A 19,094-nucleotide genomic window follows, 5' to 3' on the forward strand; every position below is an offset into this window, starting at 1 on the left:
CTAACTGCAAGTCTAATGCTACCCACCACAGTGAACAGCCATGCCAAAGACATAATCCCCTTTTATAATCTTGCATAAATGTTTGTATGAAAGGATTTCTAGATTCTGGATTTGAATCAAATTTTCCACGCACATCAATAATTTTGTTAAGATTTCTATATTGATTTTCAACAACAAAAAAAACCTACCCCAAATTTAAAAAGTTGTGTGCTATACCAATCAATAAACATATCTTCTATTTTCAAGGTGATATGTGTGTGATATTTATTGGGAATAACCTGTCAACACTTAGGGAGCAGTAGTATTCCCTGGCAGGAGGTGAGGTTTGTTTGCACCTCTTTCAATGCCTGCATTCATTCTGATGAGTTTAAACGAGGTTAGCCGTGCCTTCCATTTGCACAAACTCTTCCCAGCTGAGTGTTACTGGAATGGTGGGATCCAAAAAAAAGAAGGCCATTCTGAGTGAGGACCAGGTGTCCTGGCCAAAGGCAGAGGAATCTCTCATCGCTCAAGTAAAAAAAGATGCTCTCAAAAGGGAATAAATGTCACGTCCCCCCAGGCCAGGCCTGGGGTGCTACCAATCCAATCGTGAATTAATTTGATACAGTTGTATCAACTCATTCCAAGACAAATCTTGGCTCAGAAATTGAAACAATTTGGCACAACTGACCACTGACTCCTTAGCTTGCTGGAGTTGCCTTATATTTCAGTAGGCCTACTAGAGTCTGAGGGTTTTTGTTTTTGTTTTGCCTTAAAAAGCCAGGTCTATATAGGAGTGGGGTGCCACATCTATTTACCCAGCATCAGCAAAGCAACAATTATCTGTGGAGCTGCCAGCGGTTGAGAACTTTTCATTGCATGAAAAAAGGAATAGTGAACTAAAAGCAGAGATAGCCAAACCTTAGTCTCCGTAAGAAAGTCAGGAGTCAAAATGGAATGTTAGAGAAAGTGTTACCGGTTCAGGAAGGTTAGACACATAGACTCAGGGAAGGACAAACCAGGAACAGGGATAAGAAAAAAGCCCTAGGATGAGTCCAAAGATGAGGACAATAAAATCAAGGTAGGAACAGAATGACTCCCGTTCAACTGTAACATCTTTTGACGCCAGTTTGGTTCTTGCTAGCCCTTGCTCTTTTGGTATTAAAAGGGTCTCTATCTGAAAGCTGTCAAACTCCAAGGATCTTATCATCTCCAGTATGAATTCTCTGATGCCGAGTAAGGTCTGAATTCCGACTGAAGGTTTTCCCACATTCATGACATTTAAAGGGTTTTTCTCCAGTATGTATCATCCGGTGTTTAGTAAGGGATGATCTATCACTGAATGCCTTCCCACATGCATGACACCCAAAGGGTTTCTCACCAGTATGAATTCTCTGATGTCGAACAAGGGCTGGACTCTGGCTGAAGGCTCTTCCACATTCATTACATTTATAGGGTTTCTCTCCAGTATGGATTTTTTGATGTTCAGTGAGGTGTGCATGCTGGCTGAAAGTTCTCTCACATTCATAACATTCATAACGTTTCTCTCCAGTATGAATTCTCTGGTGTTGAGCAAGATTTGTACTCAATCTGAAGGCTTTCCCACATCGGTCACATTCATAGGGCTTTTCTCCAGTATGAATTCTCTGATGTCCAATAAGGTGTGCATGCTGGCTGAAAGTTCTCTCACATTCATGACATTCAAAAGGTTTTTCTCCAGTATGAATTCTCTGATGTTTAGTGAGGATTTCACTTTTCCTGAAACTTTTCCCACACATATTACATTTATAGGGTTTCTCTCCAATATGAATTCTCTGATGTTCAGTAAGATTTGTACTTCTGCTAAAGGCTTTCCCACATTCCTTACATACATATGGTTTTTCTCCAGTATGAGTTCTCTGATGCTGAATAAGGTTTGCAGACTGACTGAAAGCTCTCCCACATTCATTACATTCATAGGGTTTCTCTCCAGTATGAATTCTCTGGTGTTGAGTAAGGATTGTATTCAATCTGAAGGCTTTCCCACATTCATTACATTCATAGGGTTTCTCTCCAGTATGGATTCTCTGATGTTCAGTAAGTTGTGTTTTCCAAATGAAGGCTTTCCCACAATCATTGCATTCATAAGGTTTTTCTCCAGTATGAATTTTCTCATGTTTAATAAGGTATGAATGTTCATTGAAAACCTTTTCACATTTATGACATTTAAAGGGTTTCTCACCAGTATGGATTCTCTGATGTTGAATAAGATGTGTATTTCTACTGAAGTCTTTCCCACATTCATTGTATTCGTGAACCTTCATCCCTAAAAACTTTCTTTGCTTATTAATTAGTTCTGAATTATGTTTGATGATTTCTTCATATTTACCTCTTTTATGGTATTGGTTTCCTATCAGACCAGTCTGCTGCTTAATAGGGACTGAGTTCTGTCCAAAGAATATCCCAAACTCATTACATTCAGGATCTCTCTTGCCTATGAGGGTGTTTCTACAGCTGATGGGTGTTTCCTTCAAATATTTTTCTTGGATTCCCTGCTGTTTCCCCAAGTGGCTGTCAGATAGTCTGGCTATTCCTAACTTAGAGTACCAGAGACCACTCCTTACGAGACTCTCCATTGCTGCTTCCTGTGATGATGTTTCTTCAGAAATGGTCTCTTGTGGAGATGGCACCTTGCTTTCCTTCACAGTCTCCAAGTCTGAAAGAAATAAAAATTGCAATGTCTCCTCTTCCATGATGAAAGGAAGGAAGGGGTTGTCATGGAGAAGGGAGAAATAAATTGATAATAAGTACAACTTATTCATATGCTGATATCATTTGAGTAAAGAGTGGGAAAAGGAGTGGCAAGATAGAAAGGGCCAAAAATGCTTCTATGAGGAGAAAAGAGGAGGGTGCAGGGGTGACTGATCCAACATGCAAGGTGAGAACAGAGAATCGTGTTGGGTTAACAAGGCAGAATGGAAGAGCAAGAAGAATAATTACACAAATTAGTAAGTCCAGGGCATATGGCTAAAGAAAGAGCATTGAATTTGGAATCATAAGACCTTGGTCTGACTTCCAGCTATGTTGTTTACTAGCTGTGTGATCCTGGTTAAGTCACTTTCTCCTTATCTATAAAAATGAAGAAGTTGGTCCAGATCAGGGGGTGTTATCTTGGGGTCTGTGAACTTGTTTTTAAAAAATATTTTGAGGACAGAAACTAACATTGTATATTAAAGTATACTCATGTGGGGAAATCCAGGAAGCAGAGGAGGTTAACATGTAGGAAAACATCTAAGTAGAGTCATCCGTCTATACTATAGACCACCTGGACAGAAGGAAGAAACAGATAAGGAGTTGGAGAAACAGATGACATGCCAGCTGCTGGGGCATCATACAGTAGTGGTGGACTTTAATTATCCAGACTTCTGCTAGAGTAGAGTCCAAAGTAGAGTAAGTAGTAGTAATTTCTCGGCTTGCCTTAATAATCTCATTATTTGAAGGATTGCCAACGACATAACTTCTATCCAAGGATCTGCTTCTCATCGATAAGGACAAAGTGGTTGCTGAGGTGAAAAGGATGTGAAGACTGGGGATAAGTGACCAATTCCCTGTAGGATTAAAGACAGAAGAGAAAAAAACCTGAGCAAAATCTAAAATGCACTCTAGATTTTGGAAGAACAGATTTCAGGAATGGTTTAGGACATAGGTGAGGAACCTGCAGCCTCAAGGCCACATGTGGCCCTCTAGGTCCTCAAGTGCAGCCCTTTGACTGAATCCAAACTTTACATAACAAATCCCCTTGTGACTTGAGAGGATTTGTGCCATAGGTTCCCTACCCCTAGTTGAGGGAAAGGACAGGTAGGATCCCATGACCTAAAATTCTACAGGGGGAAGTCATCTGAGGAGAGATGGAATCTCAAGAATGAAATCCTCAAGCAACAAAGAGAACCAATTTAACGAGGAAGAAAAGAGAAGTTAACTAAAGAGCCTGATGTGGATGCATGAGGAACTCACTGACTCTACAAAATCACTAGATTTTAAAAAGAATTGTACACAGTACATATGTAAAAAAAGTCTATGTACAGAAGACAGAAGCAAAGGCAGTTAAAAGAAAGTGAATTCAAAAGTATGGCAGGGTCCTGAAATAATAATATCAAGAGTGCTTAAACTCAGTATGAGCTCAGATTGGCCAAAAAAAAAAAAAAGCTCATAAAAGTCTAGTTTTGTTTTTTTAAAGATATTGGGGAAAAGAGGAGATCAAAGAAGGGACAGCACAGCTGCTTGGATAGACAGGATAAATAGTAAGCAACAGAAAGAAGGCAGAGCTGCTTAGCTTTCATTTTGTTTTTGGTGGGTTTTTTTTTCCTGCCAAAGAGAATGATTTTGGACTGGAAAGAACCAAACAAAAATGACTACGAGAGACTCAGGCATAAATTCCTATTGTAAGAGATAGTAAGAGAATATCTGGCTGCCTTTGACGAGTTCCCATCATCAGGCCCAGACAAAACTAAATCCTTAGTGGACACGGGGCTAGCTATGGCTGTTCATCTCAAAAATATCTTTTAAAAAGTCACTGTAGGGGGCTGCAAGTTCAATAGTCAATACTATGATATGGCAGACAAAAAAACTAATGTATTCTCAGACCGCATTCAGGGGCACAGTATCCAACTCTACAAAGGTGACATATGATCTTACTACACTCTGCCTTGGTCAGGCTATATCTAGAGTACTGTATGCAGTTCTGGGTGCCAAAGAGTAGAAAAGACATTGACAAACTTGAGTGTCCAGTAGAGAACAGTGAAGCATCTTGAGACCATTCCATTTGAAGAGGATTTGAAGGAAATGGAAATGTTTAATCTGGGGAAGAAGACTTGGGAGGGCAGGGGGAATAGTGAGGAGGAAGGTTACATGGTAAAAAAAAATTTAAGGGCTACCCTGTTGAAGAGGGATTAGATCTGTAATGTTTTGTCCTCAAACAAATGGAATGATGAGTATAAAATACAGAGATGTGATTTTGATTAGGTATAAAAGGAAACTTCCAAACAATTAGATCTGTCCCAAAGGAGAAATGGCTGCCAAAGGAGGTTAGTGGATTCCACTCTCAGCGGAAGTCAAGCATAAGCTGGTTGACCACTTAATGGTTATGTGGTAGAGGGGATTTCCCCACAGATGTAGGTTGGAGTAAATATCCTCTGAGATCCCTTTCCAAACTGTTAGATTCCGTGATTCATTTATTCATTTTTAAAAATCAGTACCAATTAATTTTTTTATAATTACTGTTTAATAGTATAGAATCAGGTAGTTCAAATTCTTTTTCTTTCCTTTTTTTGGGGGAGAACAGAGAGGGCATTATTCCTGCTAAATCCTATCAAAGTCATATATACCATGTTAATTTCTGAGTCGGTGCCTTTGTTCACAATGTTTTTCTTGCTTGGAATTTTCTCTTGTCTCATGTCCTAGTTTCTCACATGAGTCTTTCGTTGAGCTCCTCGGCCCATGTTAGTCACAGAAAAATCACAGAATTTTAGAGATGGAAGGAGCCTTTAGAGACTGTGCTATTCCCTCCCATCTCTACCTTTTATGGATGTGAAGAGATTTATCTCAAGTCACACATTATATTTTCCTTGCATTAAATCTCAATTTGATTTACAGTTATTTGTGTAAATATCTAATCTACCCTACTAGACATTAAGCTCCATGATGGCAGGGAGGGTGTCTTATTCTTGGTTGTATCCCCCATAGTATGCATTTTGACATTTATTTAAAGATTCACAGACTGAACAGAGTTCAAAGGGACCTTAAAAGTCATCAAGTCCACACCTCCCTTACATTTTAGAGATGAGGAAAACTGAGGCACAGAGTTTAAGAGACTTGCCTAGGGTCTCAAAACTAGTGTCTGAGGTGGGATTTGAGCCCAGGTCTTCCAGACTCCAACTCCAGTGCCCTATCCACTATGCCATTTTATTATGCTGCCTTGAATTGTTCCTTAGTTTTTGTTGTTTTTTTTTAAGTATAGTATTTAAATATATCATGTCTCTGTCTTGTCTTTCCAAATAGATTTTGACCTACTGAAGAGAAATGTGATTTCTATGAATTTTGTAACTTCTTTGGAAGGTACTCAGAATTCAACAAATTCCTGCTAAATAGAAGAATTAAGAGAGGGAAAAAAACTTTTTTTTGCCTGATACCAGAGTAGCAAATCAATGATTTCCTGAATGCTAACGCTGTACTTGATACTGGAGATACAAGGAAAATATAAGCAAATAATAATGATAATACCATACATTTTTACAGAGCTGTAAGGTTTGCAGAGTGTTTTCCTCACAACAGTTCTGTGAGATCAGCAGTGCTAGTGTTAATACTCCCATTTTAGAGATGATAAAGTGAGGCTTACAGAAGAGGAAACAGGTTAAATGATTTGCCAGTGATCACACAGTTAGTGTCTGAGGCAGAATTGAAACCCAGATCTTCAGATTACAAATCCAGTACTCTATCCATTATGCCATGGTGCCCTTCCCTCCAATATCTCAGAATCTAGGCAAGGAGACAAAATGAACACACGTGAAATAATTAAAGAAAAACAAAAGATCATATGTGAGGTTTAGCCTTTAAATGGTCTTGAAGTTCAGGGAAAGGAAAGATTAAAAGAGACTTGAAAACCCAAAGAAGTTCTCATGGAGGAGGTAGAATCTGAGGGGACCTTAAAGGGTCAGCAGTGTCTGGAAGAGGAAGAAGGGATGCAATGTGCAGACTATGTACAAGGGCAGATCTGTAGGGAAAAGCATGGAGTGGATGGAGCATGGAGTTAACTGGAAGAGAAGCTCTATTTAGGTATAATTCAGCAGAATACAGTTTTTGAACAGGGTCAAGGCTTTCCCACATTCATCACCTCCACTAGAATATCCTTCTTTTCTTAACTATAAAAAGCCCAAGGGCTTCGTACATAGATCACTAAGTTTAGGCACATGGTTCAGAGACCAGAAATTCCTAATCTCTCTAGACCAAAGAGCTAGGTGTTTCCACTCCCTCTTTTTACATGAAAGGTCTTTATTGGTACAGTTGAAAACCAACGTCTTCCCTATTCTATCCCTTTAAGTAGACAGGAATAAACAAGATGGACTGGAGGTAGGAAGGAGCCAGCCCTTATACAGAACAACTATCAGTTGTAGTGATATAAATTTGGACCAGAATTATGGCAGAAGAAATGGAAAGAAAGGAAAGAGATATCCTAGAGATATTTTAGAGGAAGAACAACAGGATCTGGCAATAAAATGGACAAAGAAAATGAAGGAAGAAAAAGATTCATTGTGACCCTATGGTTTCTGGATTGGAAAAATAGAATAATAAAGCCATCACTGACAGAAATAGAGCAGTTAGAAGGCAGAGCTGGATTGGCAGCAGGGACTCAGTTTTTCACATGTTGAATTTTAAGTGGCAGTGGCACATCCAAAGGGAGGTGCAAACATACGAGACATCTGGGTGGAGATGTGGAGGTGGGAGTCATCTGCAGAGAAGGGGTATTTTTAGTTTTCACAATGAATTACTAGAGAAAGGGGGAAGAAAAGAAGAAGGAAGATAGACCTTTAGGGATATGTGCAGTTAGGAGACTAGAAAGAGAATCTGGTGAAATAGAGGGAAAAAGAGACCAGGATAGTGAAGTGTAACACAAGCAATGGGAGGAGAAATTTACATGAAGAGGGATTCAACAGAGGCAAATACACGGAAGTTTAGGCAGAAAGATAGAAAAAAAAAACTTGATGGTTTGCTTGGTAAAGGTTCTGCTAGAGAAAGCAGGAGTAACATGTAGCAGGCAGAAATGAAGTGAGAGAAAATGAGGCAAAAAAAAAAAAACCAGATGAAACAGGCAGTGTGACAGGAGGAAAAGGATGTAGCCTGTGTGTTTAAAGAGCGTGACAGTGAAACTGATGAGATAAAAAAAGGGGCAACATAAAATAAACAAAATCATAAAATATATAATAAATTTTTGTTTCTGTTCTGTTGTTTTTTGAAGACGGGAGACCTGTTTGTATTCGGATGTATAAAGAAAGGAAGAGACTGAAGATGCTACAGAGGGAAGGAATGATTATAAGATTATTATAGTAATTATAATTATGTTAATTATAATGCCAGAAAAGGAGAAGTGAATGGGAATCAGGGTAGAGGAAACAGCCTGGGTGAGGATGAGGGGCATCCACTTAACCAAGACTGGGAGTGTGAAGAGAGACAAAAGGACAAAATTTGAGAGACAGGGGAAAGCATCTATCCTTCTCTATTTCCAAGGCCTTGCTTGAGGAGACAGAATATAAAGCCGATCGGTGGAAATTACAGAAAACAAATTTTACCTCAATCTAAATGAAGAACTCTCAGAGAAGAAGGGAAGACGCAAATGGAACAGGCTGGCTCGCAGAACAGCTAGGTCTCTGTCACTGGCAGTTTCCAAGCACAAGCCAGCTGGCCACCCGCCGGCGTATTACACAAGAGACCTCTGTACTAGATGGGAAGTTAGACTGCATGACTCCCCAAGTCCCTTCCAACTCTATCAGAGGAGTTTATGATATGTGGAGGGAGGTCAAGCAAGGTCAACAGAGGATTTTTATTCAAGTTAGCTTCAGTCTTCTCTGCACCCCTGCGGTACAGGGGAGCTCTGTCTTTTAAGAGCTGCCCAATCAAAACTTTCAGTATTCTACTCACTTAATCGACAAGCATTTACTAGACGATTAATGTGTACCAGGCATGGTGCCATTACTTCCTTTTCACTCTTATTCCCAGGGAAGTCCATTCTACCTAGTTTTCACTCACCTGAGCAGATGTCTCCTGAGGCTTTTCTCTCTACCTTCCAGGGTTCTTTTCCTTGCTCCAACTGAGAGATCATATCCGGTTTGGAAACTTGATGCCCTGCTCATAAGGAGAGACACAGGACTTGGGGGATTTGGTCTGGGGACAAAGAGCCATGACCAAATTCAGTCCTGGCCCCATGAGCTTTAAGATGCTTTGAACTGAAAAGAATAACATCACGGAACTACAATGATTCTGCTTATTTCCAGCTGCACAAAGGATAGACACTTCCCCTAGAAAGAAGCATGATCACTCTATCTCTGTTTCCCTAAAAGGATCAGGACTATACAAGAAGAAGCATGGGAAGATGGAAAGAACACTGGACTTAGGGTCCTATGTCCTAGGTCTGAATCCGTGGACTATCACTGAATCCTATGGACTTCTTGATATTGACTTCTTAGAGCCTGCTTTCTTCATCTGAAAAATGGGAATAATGCTAGAACTATGTCCCTCAGAGAACTGTGAAGATAGAGCTTTGTAAAATGCAAAGTTTTTTTTTTTAAAGACCTGCAAAAACAATGACACTTCAGAGGGTAAACTGAATCATAGGAGAAGTCACCCTTACCCAATGAGACCAGGTTTCCATAGTTCTCTAACATCACGTCCCTGTACAGGCCCCTCTGGGCAGGATCCAGCCATCCCCATTCCTCCTGGGTGAAGTCCACAGCCACATCCTTGAATGTCAATGATTCCTGAAATGATAAACACATTTTTATTGAACCCCATTCCTTTTCATGGCCTTGGGACCTTGGGCAAGAGGAGGTTAAAAGGATTTAAAGGAAGTGTTTCTGATAGTGTTCAGGGCTACAAGTAACCCACATCAAGTATTTACTGATTTCTAACATATCTAATAGTGTATTAAATTCTATAAATAATATAAAATAATATGGCACATGATACATGCCTTTAAGAAGTAGTTTTGCAATGTGCATAGTCTTTGACCCAGTAATAGCTAGGGCTATATCCCAAAGACATCATAGAAATGGGGAAAGGACCCATATGGATAAAAATAGTTACAGCACCTCTTTTTGTGGTGGCAAAGAATTGGAAATTGAGAGGATGCCCATCAATTGGGGAATGGCTGAACAAGCTGTGGTATATGAATGTAATGGAATACTATTGTGCTATAAGAAATGATGAGCAGGTGGACTTCAGAAAAACCTTGAAAGACTTGTATGGACTGATGCTGAGTGAAGTGAGCAGAACCAGGAGAACAGCCATGTTGTGCAATGACTAATGTTGATAAACTTAGCCCTTCTCAGCAATGCAAGGATCTAAGATATCTCCAAAGGTCTCATGATAGAAAATGCTATCCACATCCAAAGAAACAATTATGGAGTTTGAATGCAGACTGAAGCATACTATTTGCTATTTTTTTTCTTCTTTTTTGTTTTGTTTCCTCTTTCTTGTGGTTCCTTCTATTGGTTCTAATTCTTCCTTACAACAAGACTACTGTGAAAATATGAAGAAAAAAAAATAAGTAGTTTTGCTCAGGAGGAAAACTAACACATTAAATAATTAGAGAACAACTCAAGGCATTTTTCCAAATTCTCCTAAAATTTTGAGTATATCTCATACTAGTATTTCTTTAATAAATTTTAAGATGGGGGGCAGCTAGGTGGCGGAGTGGATAGAGCACCGGCCCTACATTCAGGAGGACTTGAGTTCAAATCCGGCCTCAGACACATAACACTTACTACCTGTGTGACCCTGGGCAAATCACTTAACCCTATTGCCTAGCCAAAATAAATAAATAAATTTTAAGATGGCATGGTCTATTCCTTCCAAGAACCCAGCATTTTTACTTAGGCAACGAGTTCTTCCATTATGGTCAGAATTATGTCCAAAATGGCAGCTCCCCTCATCACTTCCTACACATGTTAACAAAAGGCAAATCATGAATTTATCAGTTGCTCAGCTTTTGACTGAGGGTAACTTCTAGTATATGTCCACTTGGAAATAGTTAATGTCTTCCATCACTCCCATATTCTGCTTCCATGCAAATTTTGTGATCTGGCTCTAGAGCTTATGTTATTTCTGCTCTAGGACAAATAATATGAAATATACATCCACCATAATATTGCTTCTTTCTCCATCCTTCAATACTGACCCACACGTTCTCCACCATGCTTGTCTCCTCTAGTTTTAGATTTCTACACAGGAGTACACTCTGATATATAATGCTAACTCATCACATCCATCTAATTTCCTTTTGAGTAAAGAATAGCCTTCCATTGTTATATTCCATTGCTTTATTAATGAATTAGTCCCTCCAAGTTTCAGCAATGCCTGTGAGGTTACAGTTACCTCTTTGATTTAAGAACTCTGAGATCACCTTGCTTATCACTTGTATTCTGAGAATTTGTATATTGCAGTCAGAAGATGTGATTTTTATAACTGTCCCTGTTCCTGCATACTCTATCTATTAGATTATTGGACAATTCCACTGCTATTCTTAGACTTATAGGAGCTAGAGCTGGAAGGGGCCTTAGATATCATAGGAACACAGTTATAGAGCCAGAAGGCTTTCTAGTCCAACACCATCATTTTACAGATAAGGAAACTGAGACCCAGAAAAATCAAATGACTTGCCTGAAATAATAGGCAGTAGAGCCTGGATTTGAACCCCTGTGCTTTGTCTCTAAACTCAATGATCTCCCCACTACACCAAAATGCCTGCCAAAGTTGTACATACTATTTATTTCCAGTAACACTGTGCTTAGTAAATGTCTATTGGGATTTTCTCCTTCCTCTATTTTCAATTTAAAGTCTTACTGGACCTGCAAGTTTCTAAGAAAATATATTCTACACAATATTTTTTAGATACTCTCTATCCTGGCCCTGGTCCAGAAATCTAAATTCCATTCTCTGATACCATCTTCTTAACCTGCTCTTCAATTCCTATATCCTGCCTTCTCATAAAAAAAAAAATCTGATCAAAAATATGGAGAAAAACCAAATCCCCCAAAAAATATATATATAACAGCATTGTGTGTGATAGTTCCAAAGGACAAGCTGGACCTAGAGTTGACTTGAACAAGAGGACAGTGGACTGGATTGACTTCAGTAAGGTGCACAGCTCCTTTAAAGACCCCAAGTTTCCCATGAAAGTAAATGGCCATCTTTTTATTACCAACATGCTACCAGTATTTCTATAAGGCAGCTGGACATGGAACACAATAGTCTCCAAAGAAGCAAAAATGACTATCATACAGAGGGCAATAGGGAGGCACATGGTAGTTGTAAATAGGTGGCATCATATAACCAAAGGCAAACTCTAAATAAGGAAAGGAGTAAAAGACATTGATTGCATCAAGGAATATTATAGGAAGAGAAGATGTGCTGGTCATGTGGCAAGAGTGAGGGATGACCAGTGGATAGTCAGACTGTTCCACTGTTACTTTCCCAATGTCAAAAAAAAAAAAAAATGCAAGAGAGACCTCTAGCACATTGGTGAGATCCCCTGTGGCAGGGGGAGGCCATAGTCAAAAGTCACCCAAGATGGAGAGGCCTGACTCTTCTGAACTTCTGACTCAATGAGAGTACAGATCCATTGGAGTAAAATGACTCATTTTCATCAGCAATGACAGCAATCATCAAGTTTGACTCTATCAACTCAGTACCTGATGAACTATTTGAAGAAATAGCAATGGATCTTAAAAGGACAGTTAAACCTGACTAAATACATTCTGAAAAACAAATATGCAAAGGAGGTGAAATAATTAAAAAAAAACCCAAAAACTTGGAGACCAATTTTTAAGATATCTCAAAGGGAAAGTTCCAAAGGAATGAAAAAGATCATATATAGGTTTTTTGGGGGGGGGTCCAAGGCAGACAGTATGGAGCTGTGATTTCACTGGTGTAGGGAAGAGCTTGCGAGAAAAATCCTCTATTAATGCAATTCAACAACTATTCTTCAATTTGTCACCTAAGGGAGTTCTGGGGCACTGAGTCATCAAGTGCTCAGGATGACCCAGCTGGTATGTGCCAAGAGTTGGGTTTGGTACCCAGGTTATCCTGATTCCAAGTCTGGTCCTCTATCCACCATGCAGCCACTGCCTCTAATCACAGACAATACTCCTATCAAAAAAGAACTAAAAAGTCATTAACAACTACTGAACCATATATCAGCTTTCTTATTTTTATAAGGTCTATCTGAGAATGGTCCATAGCATATGAAGGGCAGGCTGAAGAACAAGCCTGCTCTTGCAGATGATTTTTTTATCGCAAATCACAACTTTATGGTCACACACCTAACTGAGAGGTATAAAGAATACAAGATCCCATTGTGTCTCTTATTAGATTTTTTAAATGTCTGATTCAGTAGAACAAAATGCAGCCTTGAAGGGTTCCCCTCAAAGTGTCTAATGTACATATATTAAAATTATTAAAAAATTTTGACAGGTATAATGACAGAGATAATTTCATTCAATGACCTATTGATTACTGATATTAAACAAGAAGTATAACATTTGAGGTGCTCACCAGTATCATAGAAGTTGTCCTGTACAGAACCCAAACAAAGGGATTCTAAATTGATGAAGAGGTTCTGTCTATTTGTTGATGGCATTGTACTACCTATGTTGAACCATGAAACACTACAAAGCCCCCTCAGTGAAATCCACACTGATACAAAATATCAATCTTACCATCCACACTGGAAAAATGAAGTGGATGAAAAATACAAATTACCCAAACTATAACATGCAACTGCATGAATAGCTCATAAAATTATTCACACACATTCATATACATTTATGTGTATGAAGGTGTGTGTGTGTATGTATCTTGAACAGTTGCTAAAGATGGAAGCTGAATTGGGCTCAAAATTGAGTATAAAGTAGTCATTTGGGAAACAACATAGCACTTTCCATGATCCCAAACTGTTCACTTACACAAAAGTCCTTCTCTTTAAGGTGACATTCTTCCAGTGATGTTTTTGTATAATTGTAAATAATGGACCACCATGATTTCAGAGGATTAAGATTTCAAGTAATCTCAGAACATGATAGGCATAGGTAGCCTGCAGCCTATTACCAACCACAACTGGTGTCTGAGATGAGATGTGGAAGACCTCACCAAGGGCATGGATGATCAGAAGAGGAGGTGAACTAGTCAGGTAGTGAAAATGAGAGACAAGAGATGACAAGATTTAGAGCTGGAAGGGGCCTTAGGGATCATTTAGTTCAACCCCTCATTGGAACTGAGGAAACTGAGGCTCAGGAAAGTAAAGTAACTTACCCAGGTCCCACAGGTGGTAGGCAACAGAGTCAGGATGCGAACCAGGTCTTCTGACTCCAAATCCAGTGGTCTTCCACTATACCAGAGCCCAAGTGCTATACTGGTATCTCTGAGATGGTAAAATAACCAGAGGAAGGCCTTCAGCACATTGGGTAGACTTTCTATGGATATTTATGGAAAGATGTGCTTAAGAGTCCCTAGAATGAAAAAGGTTGGAATCTGCACTAATGGAGGGAGTGTACATACCAATGAAATCACAGATATGTCAAGGAAAGTGGCTCTCTATTGGGACAGAACTCTTTGATCTTACAGGCGCTATATGTTTTGTTTATAAGCCCTAATTCAGAGTACTAAGCACACAGGAAGCCTAAATAACAAGTTGGATGAATGAATGAGAGGACATTAGGAGTGTAGGGTGAAAGCTGGGCAATATTCTCAGTAAGTCCTTTATGCATCAGAATAGGTTTAAGTTTCCTGAGGGAAAAGAGTTAGGATCCTGGATCCTGGATGGGGCTTTGTTGGGTAGGGAAGCTCCTAGATAAAGGAAGGAAATGTTTCTACTCAGTGAGACCCAAGATGGTTTTTCAGGAGAGACAGAAGAAACTTCAACTCACCTGAGACCTGGTCATCAGGATCCCAGAGTCCTTCTCCTCTGTGTCTCCCAGATGAGAAAGGGCAGAATCCTGCAAATGTAGAGCTAGGAAGAAAAAAGGGCCATGACTTGTAAACCATCCATGACCTTGAAATTCCCTTACTCATCAAGTTCAAATTTCTTATTTGGTTGAGTATGACCACCATACTCTTGTCAGATGGAGGTAAAAGGGAACCCCGAAAAAGCCCCAATCCTTCCTTTCAAGAGAACAGATCCATGGGTATGGCTGCCTGGGACCTTATATCTTTCTAAATAGTCCTCGAAGGTTTCAGGAACAGATCCCTTGTCTAAGAATCAGAAAATGAAACCTGAATTCATAGCTCAGACCCCACATGTGGTGAGATTTCAAGTATGCATCTGTTATTTCTTATTTAATGAGGAAAAAAATATTGCTATTTTCGTTCCCTTGCTCACAGCACATGTGAGTTATCTATTTGCTGGGCTGTTTGCAAAAAACATCTTAATAAATATAAGACATTAGCTTTACTATCACAGGAACAAAAGTGGTCTAAGAGAAAGAACATACAACTACAATCAGCAGACTTCAAAATCCTACCAGTTCAGACAGCTAAGCAGTATACTAGAAAGACCACTGGACTTGGAGTCAGCAAGACTTGAGTTCAAAATCCACCTTCACAAGCTTAATAGCTGTGTGGCCTTAATCCTACCTCTTAACCTCTCTCAGCCTCAGTTTCCTCATCTGTAAAATGGAGATCATAAGAATACCTACTTCCCAGGGTTGTTGTAAGAATCAAAATCTTTAAATGTGTAAAGAGCTTTGTAAGTCCAAAAACACTTTTTAAATCTTAAAACATAAGTGCTAGCTATTCTTATAAGTTAACTAGGGGATTTAAATACAAGTTAATGAGTGGGATTTTAAACACTTCATGCCACATCACAAAACAGTGAGGTGACTGGTCTGTCCCTCTATCATTCTACCACGGGAACAGCACTTCAGCAGATTCCTCCCATCATGCTTTCTGAGGGCATGCTACTACAAGGCATTGGAGAGGACTTGATTAGAATGATGCGTCACAGATCTACAAGAACTAACCACACCCTAAGACCAAAAAACTCTGCATCCCATACGCTACTTCTCATCTCACCCAGTACAGAGGCAGCTAAGGGAGGCAGCGGAGAGGTATAAATCTGTCTCAGGCACGGACTAGCTGTGTGACCTTTGACAAGTCTCTTAACCTCCGTTTGCCTGTTTTCTCAACTGTAAAATGGGGATAATTATAGCACCTATCTCCCAAGGGTGTTATGAGGAAAACATGAAATAATAATTATAAAGCACCTGGCACACAGTAACTGCTAAATAAATGGTAGCTATTGGGGGCAGTTAGGTGGTGTAGTGGATAGAGCACTGGCCCTGAAGTCAGGAGGACTTGAGTTCAAATCCGGCCTCAGACCAAACACTTGACGCTTACTAGCTGTGCGACCCTGGGCAAGTCACTTAACCGCAGTTGCCAAAAATAAATAAATAAATGGTAACTATTATTATTAAAATGATTTATCTATACTCCTCAAGGGGCAGGAAAAACCGATCTGTTTTAGAACTAGCCTGCTTACTTTGGTATGTCCACGTATGGCTACAGACACCTAATGGGTGAGAGAAATTGTTTTACTATTATATTAATAACCAATCATTAATCTGAGATCCAGGCTTTTCTCCTTTATTTCCTCATTTAAAAGTAAAGTCAGTCTCTGTAAAAAGTTCCTATAAAAAGTCAGTCTCTGAAGGACATGACTGATTGATGAGGTTGTCCTAGGCTTCAAGTAACATGCTCTTCAGTCTTGGGTGGGACTTCACCCAACTAGGAGACCTTACTTCTGCTTAGAGTGTAAAAAGAATCCAGTCTGGATCAGTCCTTACCCAGAGGAAAACGAGCCCTGAACTTGTACCCCACTATTAGAGTTTAGGGTGACCCAGCTCACGAAAGAGAAAACCAACCACAGTGGTCTTGATGGAAATGGATTCCCACGTCCAGATTGCTAAAAACAACTGAGTCTCATGATCAAACCACACTCTCAGCAGGAGGAGCTGAAGACTCTTAGCCATCTACTCATTAAATGTCCACCAATCAGGGTTGATTTTCACTTGTCAGGGGCATTCCCTTTTACAAAGGTATTTAAGGCATTCAGCGTCTCCATTGGGAGGTCTTTGGTCATCAAGAGAAACCACTGATCATCAATTTACTGGTTATTAGCTAGTCTAATTAATAAAGTGATTATTAATTACCCAGAAACTCTGTCTCTCAGGGTTTTCATTTGTTATATGGGGGAGGATAGAGAGGAGGATAAGTGCATTCTGATAAGCCAGGTATGTGCACAGCCACAGGACCAGAACCATGGGAGCTGAGGCAGATGGCAGTGTATATTCAGTGATGAAGAGAAGCATTAGGAGAATAAAAGCCAAAGCTTGGGAACATAGCGTGTCCCACCTGAACACCATTCCTTCACCTTCACACATTCTCCTCTGAAGTGGGTGTCTGCCTCTTTCCCATCATGGAGAGAGTCCCCCAACCCCTTCTATCCCAAACCCCTGAATCCCTTTTTCGGAACTCACCTTTCTCTTCAAGCATCTGGATCAAATCCTCCATGGTTACCTCCTTCTTGCTGTTTTCATTCTGTTCTGTTTCTCCAGGTGGAAGGGACAGGAATTACTCCAAGGCCAACAGCTCCAAGACCTGCACCATCACGTCAGTGTCCAGGCTCTGCCATGAAGCCCTGGTCAAAGGTCTCATGTCGGATGAGTGTCTTCCACAATGGATTCCCACTGCTTGGGATATTCTACCTTTACTAGGTCATGGGGGCTCAGGAGCAAGCTCAAGTTAACCGAAAGTTTCACTCTGAAACTCAGATCTGTTTCAAGTAGAAGATCCTTACTTTAATGCTCCAGGATGGGCCCCTACAGACCATACCCAGGGCTGTTGGGGACAAAAATTGGTCCAAGTCAGAGAAGAGAAGCAGCGGCCTTATGTCCACAGTTTGCGATCAAGAACTGGACTCACATGTTGAGTTTCAAATCATTTAACAAACAATTAATGAGGCAGTATGGCTTAGAGAAATGAGTGATAAGTCATGAGGTAACAAGGTTCAAATCGCTCAGTTTCCTTAGCTGTACACCAGAGACAATAACAATTGTCCTAATAAGCTACGGTGAGGTAAGATAAGTAAAGCACTTAAAACATCTATTAATGGGCACCCCAACTGTGGGATATAAGACAGAAAGAGATATGGGCACATATTGGGACAACAAGAAACTCTGGAACTAAATGGATGTATACAGGTGCCCAGGGCCCTATGCTAATACAGAAAAACACCATTACCTAGGGCCTTTGGCAGACACACATAGATAAAGGCACCCAGGACTCTTGGCAGACACATACAGACACAAGTAACCAGGGAGTGGGTTCTTGACTGACACACTCAGACACTGTTTTTGCCTTTGTTTCTATGCCCAGCACTTAGCCCAGTGCCTTTAAATAAATGCTTGCTGACTTGATTTGATCCACAAGGCTTCTGATTGACATACTCAGTCACATGAACCTGGGCTCAGGGCAGACCTACGGATTTCGGCAGGCACATTGGGGTGCACACATACCCAGGCTCTGGAGTGACACACAAAGAGCCATGGGTCCCCCAGGGCTTCTGGCTCCCACTCACACATGCACAGGTACAGACACACAAATACCTAGGGCTTCTGGCAGGTGCTGGGGCTGGTTCATTCTCTCTCTCTCTCTCTCTCTCTCACACACACACACACACACACACACACACACACACACTGGTGCCCGGGGCTCCTGGCTCACACTCACTCATACACAAGAGTACGCGGGGCTTTGGGCTCACACACACGTACACGTACCCGTACACGTATACATACAGAGCCCCAGGGCTTCTGGCTCACACAGGCAGACACACACACACACACGCACGGGTAGCCAGGGCTTTTGGTTCACACGCACGCACGCACGCACGCACACACACACAGGGCCTCCCCCGCCGGGCTTTGCAGCGCGGGCTGCCAATCAGGCCTGTATGGGCTGTCCACGTAGGATCACTGCCCCCCACCCCTGGCCCCGGGCCGGAGGAACTTCGGCTCTTCTCCTCCTCCCACTCCCCCCTCGGCCCCCGATTCAGGCCCAGTCCCTTCGCTGGCCCGGCTCGTGTGGCAGGGCACAGGAGGGCCTGTCCTGGGCTGCACGCCTCGGTCGGTCAGTACCTGGAGACTGGTTCTGGAAGCGGACCGAACAGCCCCTGAGCTTCCTCCGTGCACCCCAGGCTGAGGGTGGAGTGCGCCTGCGCCTGAGAGTTAAAACTACAATTCCCAGAATGCGGCTGGCCGCTCCGTTTCTATTTTCCCGCGGTTCCACCGTCCAAAATTTAAAAAAAAAAAAAAAAG

At 40.9% G+C, this 19,094-nt stretch overlaps 1 protein-coding gene across 1 annotated transcript; it reads right to left on the reverse strand.

Annotated features, from left to right (window-relative positions):
- Positions 1 to 1,066: 1,066 nt before the first annotated feature.
- LOC114034007 (zinc finger protein 2 homolog) lies at positions 1,067 to 18,975 on the reverse strand. Its single transcript, XM_027849652.1, has 6 exons — positions 18,915 to 18,975; positions 17,256 to 17,616; positions 14,649 to 14,731; positions 9,359 to 9,485; positions 8,758 to 8,853; positions 1,067 to 2,674 (listed from the first exon to the last, which is right to left on the reverse strand). Exons 2-6 carry the CDS (start codon positions 17,287 to 17,289, stop codon positions 1,167 to 1,169), a joined length of 1,848 nt encoding a protein of 615 aa, XP_027705453.1. The 5' UTR covers positions 17,290 to 17,616; positions 18,915 to 18,975; the 3' UTR covers positions 1,067 to 1,166.
- Between the last annotated feature and the right edge of the window lie 119 nt (positions 18,976 to 19,094).

This window comes from Vombatus ursinus, unplaced genomic scaffold (assembly GCF_900497805.2).
Source record: "Vombatus ursinus unplaced genomic scaffold, bare-nosed wombat genome assembly UNPS02007822.1, whole genome shotgun sequence".
In the NCBI taxonomy this organism is placed as follows: Eukaryota; Metazoa; Chordata; class Mammalia; order Diprotodontia; family Vombatidae; genus Vombatus; species Vombatus ursinus.

Coding starts and splice junctions, on each gene's coding strand:
- LOC114034007 (XM_027849652.1), bottom strand. CDS start 17,289: ATGGAGGATTTGATCCAGATGCTTGAAGAGAAAG. Junction 14,732..17,255: donor CCAGATGCTTGAAGAGAAAG/GTGAGTTCCGAA, acceptor TTTTCTTCCTAG/CTCTACATTTGCAGGATTCT. Junction 8,854..9,358: donor TGGAAACCTGGTCTCATTGG/GTAAGGGTGACT, acceptor CCTTATGAGCAG/GGCATCAAGTTTCCAAACCG.